At 32.5% G+C, this 12,309-nt stretch overlaps 2 protein-coding genes across 4 annotated transcripts in view; both read left to right on the top strand.

Annotated features, from left to right (window-relative positions):
- On the top strand, positions 1,923-3,888 carry LOC104703757 (transcription factor bHLH112). The gene is made up of 7 exons (XM_010419832.1): positions 1,923-2,404; positions 2,512-2,917; positions 3,015-3,141; positions 3,209-3,273; positions 3,406-3,471; positions 3,573-3,638; positions 3,733-3,888. Exons 1-7 carry the CDS (start codon positions 2,088-2,090, stop codon positions 3,886-3,888), a joined length of 1,203 nt encoding a protein of 400 aa, XP_010418134.1. The 5' UTR covers positions 1,923-2,087.
- LOC104703756 (uncharacterized aarF domain-containing protein kinase 2) overlaps positions 10,274-12,309 on the top strand; it is a 3,999-nt gene continuing 1,963 nt past the window's right edge. Inside the window, exons 1-2 of one of the 3 annotated variants that reach the window (XM_019228096.1) lie at positions 10,274-10,498; positions 10,707-11,468. In XM_019228096.1, coding sequence (XP_019083641.1) covers positions 10,482-10,498; positions 10,707-11,468 — 779 coding nt within the window. In that variant the 5' untranslated portion in view covers positions 10,274-10,481. Of the gene's footprint in view, positions 10,499-10,706; positions 12,013-12,309 lie in introns of all 3 variants that reach the window. The other 2 variants (XM_019228097.1, XM_010419831.2) reach the window with 2 other exon arrangements.

The raw sequence follows: 12,309 nt of genomic DNA, 5'->3' as shown, positions 1-12,309 counted from the left end.
CCGTACTTTGTACATTTATTGTTTGTTAATAATATGCATTATATTAAATTAAAATTTAGATAGTGATACATCGACCGTACCACACTACAAACTCACCAGCACTAGAACTAGAACTTACATTTCCTAGTCCTTTAAAGGACATTCATAAATTTATGCTACAAACATTCATAACCAAAATATATATTGGTTCTAATTGGTAACACAAAATAATATAAGCTTTATGATGGATAAAAAAAAAACGTAAGCGATACTAAAATATTTAAAAGCTGTGATGAGTAACCAAAAAAGGATTATATAAATGTCATAGAATTAAGTTTTTAATATCACTTTGCGATTGGTAACTATAAGGGTACGTAGCGACATGATTACCCGTTAAACCTATTTTGTCAATAACATATAGATACGAGTTTGATTGAATTTAGGTGGTTATGTAATAAGAGTACTAACACAAATCACTATGTTATATGTTTTGATCAGAAAAAAATGTATTTGAAGATAAATTATTTGGATTTAATATACTTTATTTGTCTGGATCAGATCGGGTGGGACTCAAAATTTCTACGAAATTGTGTTTATATGGCTATGTCTTTCCATATAAAACGTGATTACTTTCTGGACGGTGAAACAGCCCGGTTAACTGTGATTCGAGCGGGTATAATGCCCATAAAGAACAGATAGGGTTACACTATTATAAGGTTTAACAAGTCCAATTTTAAATTTGTGTGGCTGTCGCATAAAATAGAAATTAAAAAACTAAGAAAAAGGAGGAAAAAAACAAAACAATGACTTGTAATTAGTAAAGTGCAATAATTGATTGACTTATCAAATTTATTTGAAGAATAAAATATTTACGGAATTTAGAAAAAGCTAGTTGAAAAGAATATGGACCGTTTGGTATAAAGAGATTGTCAAAAAAAGTCACAAACACAATAGGTCCAGAAACGGTGACGTGACACACAGATCGAAACTCAGCATCGAACGGAGATCGTCATCATATACCATTTATCCCTTTAGTCTCAAGCCACAAGAACAAATCTTATTTTATACTACTATTTCTAACCAAAAGAATCTGATCGACGATGAAATAAATATTGTACTTGTCGTAGTGATCAATCTATATGTGTGTAATGTAAGAAAAAATCATTGAATAGTGCAAATTAAAAATCGTATTATTTGCTGGATATTTTATTTGTGATTCGTAGGTGTTTAAAATTATACTCCCTCTGTTTCTATATATATATAACTAAAATATTATGTTATATATATATATACTTTGCCTAAACTAAATAATTAGTCATATTTTGTCTTTTGGAGCAATTACTAAACTGATCTGATTTAAAAAATCGTGTATGGAAGCATGAATAATTAATAAGAAATATCATTTTTCAAAATCTTAGTCTTTATATTTAAGTATAATTTTTTTTTGTTTAAAGTATGTTATATATACGCATGCGTAGACTATAATCAGTCGTGAAAAGTTTTCTATTTCTGACTACTTAATAAACGATCGATTTTCAGAATTTTTTCTGTCAACCAATCATAGGTTACCGTTAGATAAAATGTCTAAATATAAATATTATCCCCCTTTTGGCATCTTGCATAATACCAAACACCTATCTAATCTCAAATTAAATATTTCATTAATTAAAATAAGAAGATAATTATCGTTTCTTGAAAAAGCTAAGCAGCAAAGAAACAAATCTCACTTACAGTTGTTCTTAGAATAATAGAAGAAAATTTAGGGATTAGGAACACTATTATTACAACATGTTTTCTTTCAAATAAAATATTTAGCCTAAGGAATAAATAAAAAATCAAGATTAGTTTATATAAATAAATAAAAATTCACTCGGGAATGTTAGCTGATATATTTTTGTCTTCAAATGTCAACTAAATTCCGGTAATTTCCACACACTTGTCCGTACTTGCCTATATAAACATACACACCCTCATAAACATATACCAAAATTTCACCTTAACGCTCTTCATATCACATACCACACACTCATACATATAAGCTTTGACCTTCCTATAGAAACGATCTAGAATAAAGCACATATCAAAACTTTCTGATCAATTCTCTTTACATGGCGGAGGAGTTTCAAGCGACGGCGGCGATTTGTGGTGGCGGAGGCAGCGCGTGGTGGAACTCGCCAAGGAGCGTTATGTCGCCTTCGGATCATTTCTTGTCACCTTGTTTCGGAGCTGCTATCACTTCCGATGATTTTGGCTCCCAAGAGAATATCAAATCTAGGATGACTTGTACCGACAACAATATCGTTTTTGGGCAGCGAGAGGCGGATTCCGATAGTGGAGGAAGCACCGTGACGATTGACTCGACGTTGCAGATGATGGGTCTAGGGTTTTCCTCAAACTCTTCTACAGATTGGAACCAAACCATTTTGTAAATTCCTATAAGAAACCCTAAATTTATTATTTTCTTCACTTTCTTGATAAACAAGATCTATAATATTCATGAGATATGTTTTGTTCTTGTTTTGTGTTTTTCAGACAAGAAGACTTAAACTCAAAATTCATAAGGAGCTCACAAGATCAAGATCATGGCCAAGGATTCTTATCCACAACTACTTCACCTTATATACTTAATCCAGCTTGTTCTTCATCTCCATCAACTTCTTCGTCCTCAAGCTTGTTACGAACCTTTTACGAACCCGAACCAAGTCCTTACAACTTTATCTCCACCTCAAGTGGTTTAATCGACGATCCTCAACTCTCTTGGGCTAATAAGACAAATCCTCATCATCAAACCGCTTATGGACTAATTAACAACTTCTCTAACAACCCAAACTCTCGACCCTTTTGGAGTTCATCAACAACTAACGTAAGCAACACGACGCCGACCAATTTTGTAGCTACTCCGCAGATAATCTCTGCTCGTGTCGATGACAAAACCAAGGTAAATAATCTCATATATGTCTGAAATAATTTTGCTGATATATAAGTTTTGTAGCTAAATTATTATTATTATTATTATTATTATTTTGGTTGAGAAGAATCTGAAGACAAGAGCTCAGAGTGAGTCTTTGAAGAAAGCAAAGGATAATGAATCTGCGGCGAAGAAACCAAGAGTCACCACGCCTTCACCGTTGCCAACTTTTAAGGTACATGATCATATTTCAAGTTTTGTTTCTAACTTTTAATTTTAATTCAATTTCTTGGTGGATAAAATGGATTGTAAATGTAACAGGGAGAAAAGAGAATCTAAGGGACCAGATTACTTCATTACAACAACTAGTGTCACCTTTCGGAAAGGTGAATGATTTGTATTTATTTTATTAAAACCAAATATATACAACCAAATATTTTTTTTTCTTGGTTTGATTTATGTATTGAGCTAGGTTCTTAATTTTTTTTTTTTTTTAATATATTTGTGTTAAACTTCAGACAGATACTGCATCTGTTCTCCAAGAAGCTATAGAGTACATCAAGTTTCTTCATGACCAAGTCACTGTACGTTTCTTAATTGTGATTTCTCTACTCAATCATTGTATTCAAGAAACCCTATAAATTAGCAAATTAAATCTCAAGCATAGTAATGTTTTAAAATACAGGTTCTAAGCACTCCATACATGAAACAAGGTGCCTCGAGCCAACAACAACAACAACAACAACAACAGGTTTATTACTCGATCTAGTGTTATATTTTTGTTTATCTTGGACTCTATAGTCATGGAAGTATAAATAATTACTAATTGGTATGGATTCATGTAGATATCTGGTAAATCCAAGAATCAAGATAATAATGAGAATCACGAGCTAAGAGCACACGGTCTATGTCTCGTCCCGATATCAAGTACGTTTCCGGTGGCTAACGAAACAACAGCAGATTTTTGGACACCAACGTTTGGGGGCAACAATTTCAGGTAGAGAAGATAAACGTATACCATACGGTTCTTAATTAGCATCAAGATATTATTATATAGTTTTCAGCATAAAAATAAGAGAAAAAAAAATTCACAAGTCATGATCAAAGATTGAATCATTACTTGGAGAAAAAGTAGAGATAGGAGAAGGAGAAGTGACTCTTCAAAGGTGGGCAGAGGCAACAATGGTGTTGGAGGGGACCAACTACAAAAGCAAGAATGATTTAGGGCTTAGAAAATATGGGATAATCTATTATAAACTAATAGGGTTTATTAAAATAACTAAAAGAAACATAGATACTAATCATGTTACATACGTAATAATTAAGCTAAATTTTTGATTATATATATATAGGTGATTAAAGAGATAGCGTTGTGGTTGTCAAGACGGATGGGAACATATGCTAAATTCAGCTTGGAGACTCTAAAGCATGGCAATAATTTTAATGTATTTTCGTCTTCTTTTTTAATATATTTTATGGGGGTTTTATTGCTGAATTTAGCAGATATGGGTTGTTTTTATGTTGAAGAACCTTTTGTTCCTGTCATTGTTCTTGAATTTATATATACATACTTTTGCCGTTGGTGCCATCATTAATTGTGGTTTCTCGTATGAAGTTCTTTAAAATATATATATATATATATATATATATATATATATTGTATAACGTTACGTCCCATAAACTAGTTTCTATGGTGACAGATAACAAGAGTTCATAGGGAAAACTCTATTTTAAAAAACCTCGTTATATATAATTTTTTAGTAGCAATATATATGTCCTGAGAGTAAAATGTAAATACTATGTACGTAGGTTGGCAAAATTCTACATGTTACCGTAGTACTACGAAACAAAAAAAAAAAGATTTTAGTTCTTTTCAAAATTTTGTTTTTGTATTTATTTCATAATTATTTATAAATTAAATATATATATAAGTTATCTTTTATATCATTTTTCATCAGATATTAAATATATTATTATACAGAAATTTAAAATATATGATTTCCTATTTAATTTACATTTTAAAAATACTCTAAAACCATTAAAAATTTCAAAGAAATTATAATAAACCAGATTTTGTGGGATACAAATCAGATCGATTTTTAATCTTCAAAAGCCTGGTTCAAATGTATTTATGTTCGTTCATATCCATGTTTTTTTTAGGCAAATCCATATATTAATTGTATTCCCATGGATTCAACTTTTTGTTCCTTCGACTAGAAATATATATTATGAAAATTTGGTAGTGGAAGCCAGTAGAGGAGCGGTCCACCGCTCCCTACTTTATAATTTGAATATACATATATGGTTTAGTACAGATACTGATAAATATATTCTAATTTGACATTCAACATCATTCATGTTTACACAGAAGACAAAGATTATTCATATCTTAATATAAAAACATGTATTTGTGTATAATCTGTCAATAATGTCACTTAAAATATATGCAGAATTTCATTCTTACTAAGATCTCAGTCTTGATAAAATACTCAAGAGGCCCCATGCATAATAAGCCGATTTTTTAAACTTAGATTAAATTTTGCATGTGTAAATCTTTTGTAGTATGTTTTCACTATGGGGTTTTTTTTTGTTTTCTCGGATTGTGCCCTATTGAAAAATGTTATTTTTCTCCAAAGTCCAAACCAAAGAACATAGCTTGGAGAGCCAGCCAGTATTCTAGATTCTAAGAAGTAAATACGGTGAAAACATACTACAAAAGATGTTGTCATGTTGTGGGCACAGTAGTATGTTTTTACTGTAATTGCATGCAAACAATTCGTTCTCGACTAGACCCTTTGTCTCGAGCTCAAAAAATGGTCTGCGTTCATCTGTGGATTTATGTGGTTATATATAGGAATAAACTCACATAGTCTTGGGATAATCTGTGGTTTTGGAATTTAAATAAAAACTAAAACGTAACTTACTTAGATTTATATATGTAGGTTAAGCACAGCCGTGCCTCAGTGCATCAAAAAGAAACCACCGCCTACAGCCTCTTTTTCAGTAAAAAAATTAAGAAGCCCTTAAATTGGTTAGATTCAACCTTTTAGAGCAGAAAGGCTTAGATCTTTAATCTTTTAATCGAAAAACTTGGATGAGGTTTTCTGAAATTAGTAATTAATCTATAAATAAAGTAAAAACTGAAATATCATTGGAAATATTGAGTGACTTGGTTTAATATTAAATATTAAATGAATTAGTAAAACTTAAACCTAATTCTTGTTAGTAAAATGTTGGTTAAAAGTGTAGATTTTGTAAAACTAGGTAACTTTGGTAGAAAAAAGGGAAAAAATATCTATTAGAATTAATATATTATACATTTTTGCTATGTAAACTTTTTTGTTGTGCCTCCGGCCTCCGTAACCCTTGGCACGGTTCTGAGGTTAAGTCGCTAAGTTTGTGAATCTAGTGACATTCGATCCCTCTTCTTAACCAATAAAGAGACAATAGTACTCGACTACAAATAGATATAGCTAGTTGGTGGCTCATTATTGTACCAAACAATTAAAATCATTGAGCATAAACTACAGAACTAGTTCGGAATTTTGGATATTAATTAGATGTGAAAGATAGCATCAACTCGAATATGTTTCAAATCAAATTATCTCCTAGTCCTACCTGAAAACAAAAAATGACATTTAACCGTAGATCGTTTAATTAGAATCAATATTGTAATAGAGTTTGACAAAATATGCCATGCGCCAAAAGAAATGAGGATCATACATAATGTAAAATGAATATAAAAGGCAAAAGAAAACATTATGGGCATAATATTAGTCTTTTAGATGTACAATAAAGGACGAACAAGTTTCATCCTTTTTTTGCTTTATGTGATAACAAGTTCTTATTATCTTCAGCTATAAGCTTTTGTTTGATTGAAGCTTAAAAGCCTTATTCCTTTTATCTGTAAAAAGATAAATAAAAATCTTTGATTCTAATATATTGTTAAGCTTTCGAGGAGAATCACAAAGACACACGGCTTATTTTCCTCCAAAGGGTTTATTTATTTATTCGTCTACTTTCATGAATCAAAATATATCCATTTTATATTCATATCCTTTGTATATTATTTGAAAATCAATAGAAAGATATTTATTTGGTTGAAAAAATCATTGGAATGAAAATATACTCATGTAGTTTATAGAGAAGTAACCTTACGATCATCAACCTTACCTATTGAGTATTGAATAAAGATGATTATGTGAGGACATGCAACATAACTAAGAAGAATGTACAAGCATTATGGGTTGTAATATACTAATATCATAATTCATGCTTTATAAGAACATCATGAGTTGTGATATTATTGTATAATTCTTATTGCTCACAGGGTGCCTACTTCACAGATCTCCCATGTCTGATAGTTAAGGGGAAAAAGTACAATTAGACCCTTCTGTTGAGAAAGTAATGCTGGAGTCTGGAAAGCCTCTGGTACAATACAAATCCATGCCCAAAACTTTATGATATTTTATTTTAGTTTAATTGCTTTCATGACAAATTATGTCTTTTTACCCCAGGTACCTGATTATGCAGTCAAATATCAAATAGAAAAATCTACAAAGTAATGTTATGTTACCTTTACACACTTTAAAATGACCTTTACTCACTAAATTGTGATAATCTATTATATGAAACACAGGCCATTTGGTCGTTTGTGGTGGGATGAGATTGTTAACACCGTCGTGACAAGAGCACAACCTCACAACCAGGTTTTGTTTGGTTTTCTTCTATATGCACATTTTTTAATCTATTCTTGGTCTCTCTACCTCGGTGTTTTAAAAATCGGTTATCTACAGCGTGTACTTCAACCGAACTAAAACCGAGTTCTCTCGGGCCGCGAAAATGCAAGACTACAAGGATTGCTATAGGCTACATGGCCCTGTTAAACAAAAGAAAGTCCTCAAGATTTTTTCTTTTTTTTCCTTTCATGTTAGTACTACATCCATAAGTTGTTCATTCTAACAATGAACGTTATTAAAAATGTTGTAACAGGCACATTCAGGTTGGGAATGCGGTTGCTGTTCCAATCGGGGTTGCCTTAGGATATGCGTATGGAATTGCGAGGCAAAGGCTGTGTGATGATAAGCCTGTCATAGACTATCCTTTCATTTATCATGAATGTCTCAAGAGAAAGAAAGATTCTCATAGGTTGAGATGCCAGTTCTATATCTTATTATATAAAGTTTGATGTCAAAATTACTAATTAATAAGATCGTGACATGTGTTAATTGTATCATTCAGATGTTGACACGTGTCAATTCTAAATTTATTAAAAATTTTAAAAATAAAAATGTAAAAATTCAAAACTTACCATAAAATGATTTTTATATAAAAGGAAATTAGAGAAAAGAAAACCTAATAAATAGAAATTTGAAATTTGAAATTATAATATTGTTTACTTATTTTAATTTTAAGTTACTAATTTTACAAGAAAAAGGATTACTTTTTTATATGATAAATAAATGATTGTGAAAATTATACAATTAATACTGTTTTTAAAAAATGTGAATACTCACTTTTACAAAAAGAAAAAGATTGTTGAAGTAGAAAAAATAATAATAAATCGTCTCATATTTTTTTCACCAATCAAATAGTTTATTTAAAAAGACTGTTATTATAATATACATAAGATATGAGTATGTAAGATTAACGTATGTGTTTTTGTAACTATAAAATATTAAACTAAATAAATATAATATGTTATTTAATGTGTTCATAAATAAAATTTGTTGGTTGTAGTAAAGACTAAAGAGTATATTTTACAAGTAAAATATTATTGTGTGTACAAATACATTTTTAGTGGTAATATAGATAGTATATTTGTAAATGTATATACATTAGTGTATTATTTATAACAAAAAAAAACAACTATTCTCTATAACTAAAGTTTATCTCTTTACTTTTATACATTGTTTTTACTTATGAAAAGAATTAAATATATATTTTTTTTGTTAAATTTCATTTTATTTTAATAACTTTGAACTCATCTACAACTATTTTCTTTAACTAAAAGTGTATCTATTTACTTTTTTTTCAACCAAACAATAAATTAAAAGAAAATTTATCGGTTAGTTGACCAAGCCGGAGGGAAGGGGTTTACAAAAAAAACTTCAGAGATAAAAGAACGTGAAGCACATGCAAGATACTTCGCCTTCGTATTTGCAGCACGCGGGATCCAGGAGATGAAGAATAGTGGGAAAGACCCTAGCGAGTTAAACTCATCGAGCTGGTTGGAGAAAGACGGGCAATCTTGGACTGCACCATAGTGAGTAACTCAGCAAAATCAGTCTTAAAATGTTGACAAGTGATTCCTACAACACGTATCCGCTCCATGGTCTACAACAACTCTTCTAACTCCAAATGCATGGAGAGAGGCTCCGTCTTAGACACGAAGTGAAAAACATGGACATGCGAAGATGGAGATGGAGCTGACATGACCAGTGTAAAAGAGACCTCTTCCCAGGCTAACTTATCGCCCAAAGCCTTAGCAATTATATCATTTGCCTCAATCTCTAAAACTTGAAAAACTTTTTTGTTTATGGCTTTCCAGATTGCCCACAAAATTCATAGTAATTGAAGAAGTTGATCAGGATCACCCTTTTGAGAGGCACCATTCCAGAAAACAAAATCCAAATTCGATTACACCGACTCATATGTAAAACCCTCTGACGAGACCAGAGTCGGAGATAAATCCCAAATTTCATAAGAGCGAGGACATTCAAAGAAAACGTGATTAATAGGCTCAACCGCAGAGTCACACCTTTTACACCAAATGTTACATTGGATACCTTGGTGTATCTATTTACTTTTATAACTAGATTACTAAAATATTTACTTTATATTCTTTTAAATTTAAATTTATTTTAAAAAATCTAAACCCGCACATCAGGTGAGTCCTAATGTAGTACACGAGGAAGAAGAGTCCTAGCTCTCTCTGCTAGTTATGTCGTTTTATTTCATTAGTAATTTAATATTTTTTTTTAATAAACATTGTAGTTACAAAAATAAAAGGACTAAAATGTTTTGAGAATTAAAAAAAAAAATGTGTGAAATGTGGGACTAATGTGTTAAATGACACGACAGTAATTGAAGGTATTAATGTACTAATTTGGAAAAAAATATTTTGAGGATATAATTTTCTTTTTTTAATGTTCTAAATGGGAAGACAAATGAATAAAACAAAGAATTATATTAAGAAACGAATTGGAAATTACAACACAAACATTACAGTAATAGGACTAAACCTCATCAAATTGTATATAAAAAAATATTTTTAAATATAAAGTTATATAGAAATTTACAATTGTGGGTTAAAATAAAATAAGCCGACAAATAAAAAAAATTATTAGCGTGAAGCCCACGAGGGTTTTTTTGTGGGGCCCACTCTGCTCCGCCCCAAATCACTGACTTTCTCATCTCTCCGAATCTTTCTTCAGCTTCTAAAACCCAGAACCTTCTTTTTCCGGCGAGGCGAAGGAAGAGCTTGCTCTTGCCCTAAATCCCAACTCAAAAAAATCGATGATATAATGCTCCCAACGTTCAACGGTTTTAAAATCATACGAAAAAACCAACCTTTCCCTTGTCTTCTCTCGCCATGACCTTATTCTCAAGGTTCGTTTCTATTCTCATATTCAGAGTCCTCTTCGTGGTTTCTAAATCCGATTAGTTTCTGACTACCCTTTAGCCGGAGATTGCTTAGATTGATTCGTAGGTTTTAAAAATCGAGTCTTTAGTTATAAAGTTGTGAACTTTTCTCTATAAAAGTCTTCGTTTGATTAGATCCTTCTTTGGGTGGGTTTTGGTTTTGGTCTTTTTGCAGATTTTTGATCACTGGAGTGGTGAAGAGAACTCTATTCTCTAATCAGAATAATAGAACAGCTATTAGGGTTTCTGTAAGGCTGCCACAGTTCAGAATTCAGAGTCATGGACATCACACATTGGGTCTTCTTCATAATGTTAAAGGAAGCTTTTTAGGTAATCATCATAATCTCGCAAGGAGGAGCTATTCGATTTTATCTGCGAGCAATGTAGTTAAGCAGCATGCTCAAGCCTCTTGGGAAAGGTTTCTTTATAGTTTAGCTATGAATCGTACTTGGAACTTGTCTCGGATAACTCAGATTGCTCAAGTGGTTAGCTTGTCTTTAGCCCGTTCTCACTTTTTGTTACCTGGTTTCTTGGCTCTTACTTTGAGAAAAGTGGCATATGCGCAAAGGGTGGCTCCAAGTCCTGTGGTGTGTTCTCCTTCAAGCATTTCTCCTTATAGGAGTTCGTTAAACTTCCCTATCGTTATCTCGTCGTTAATGATTTCTGCAGTCAAAGGTGTTGTTCTGTTTGGGAGAGCTCTCTATTTAGCTGTTTTGTTTTCTCCAAATGTTATAATGGCGTTGTTAGAATTTGCGTGTGGGCCTCGTTTTAGAAAGCTACAGTATGAGATCCTCCATCGGACTCTGGAAAGAGCTGGTCCTGCTTTTATCAAATTTGGCCAATGGATTGCCACACGGCCTGATCGGTTTAACAAGGATCTGTGTTTGCAGCTTTCAAAGCTTCACAGTAATGCCCCTGAGCACAGTTTCGCGTTCACCAAAAAATCCATCGAAAATGCATTTGGTCGTAAGCTCTCTGAGATATTTGAGGAATTTGATGAGGCGCCTGTGGCATCTGGGAGTATAGCTCAAGTACACCGAGCTTCCCTGAAGTTTCAGTATCCAGGACAAAAGGTGAAGTCCTCGGAAGTTGCTGTTAAAGTTAGACATCCTAGTGTTGAGCAAACGATGAAGCGAGATTTTGTGATCATCAATTTTGTGGCAAAGCTAACCACTTTTATTCCGGGGTTGAATTGGCTTAGATTGGACGAGTGTGTGCAACAGTTTAGTGTCTACATGTTGTCCCAAGTTGATCTCTCAAGAGAAGCTTCTCATTTGAGTCGGTTTATATATAACTTCCGTGGATGGAAAGATGTCTCTTTCCCTAAGCCCATATATCCACTTGTACACCCCGCTGTTTTGGTTGAGACATATGAGCACGGAGAGAGTGTGGCTCGTTATGTAGATGGATCAGAAGGACATGCGCGGCTTAAGGCTAAAGTAGCACACATCGGAACTCATGCTCTCTTGAAGATGCTCCTGGTTCTGCCTCTTTCTTCACACGTATCTTTTTCTCCATTTCGGCCACTTGAACCTTAAAGTTTCTTTGATTCTTGTTTTTCAGGTTGACAACTTCATTCATGCTGATATGCATCCAGGGAATATTCTTGTCCGGCCAAACAATACTCCAAGAGGTCTTTTCAGATCGAGGAAGCCACACATCATTTTCCTAGATGTAGGCATGACTGCAGAACTCTCAAAAGTTGACCGAGATAACCTACTAGGTTTTTTCAAGGCAGTTGCACGTAGAGACGGCAAGACTGCTGCTGAACGAACACT

This window comes from Camelina sativa, chromosome 7 (genome assembly GCF_000633955.1).
Source record: "Camelina sativa cultivar DH55 chromosome 7, Cs, whole genome shotgun sequence".
In the NCBI taxonomy this organism is placed as follows: Eukaryota; Viridiplantae; Streptophyta; class Magnoliopsida; order Brassicales; family Brassicaceae; genus Camelina; species Camelina sativa.
The sequence above is the reverse complement of the archived record's forward strand: the minus strand, read 5'-3'. Positions and strand labels throughout refer to the sequence as shown.

What these genes read in the sequence shown, in the direction of transcription:
- LOC104703757 (XM_010419832.1), top strand. Translation starts at nt 2,088, where the DNA reads ATGGCGGAGGAGTTTCAAGCGACGGCGGCGATTTGTGGTGGCGGAGGC. An exon ending in TTCTTCATGACCAAGTCACT is followed by an intron (nt 3,472 to 3,572) that starts GTACGTTTCTTA and finishes TTTAAAATACAG; the next exon opens with GTTCTAAGCACTCCATACAT. An exon ending in AACAACAACAACAACAACAG is followed by an intron (nt 3,639 to 3,732) that starts GTTTATTACTCG and finishes GGATTCATGTAG; the next exon opens with ATATCTGGTAAATCCAAGAA.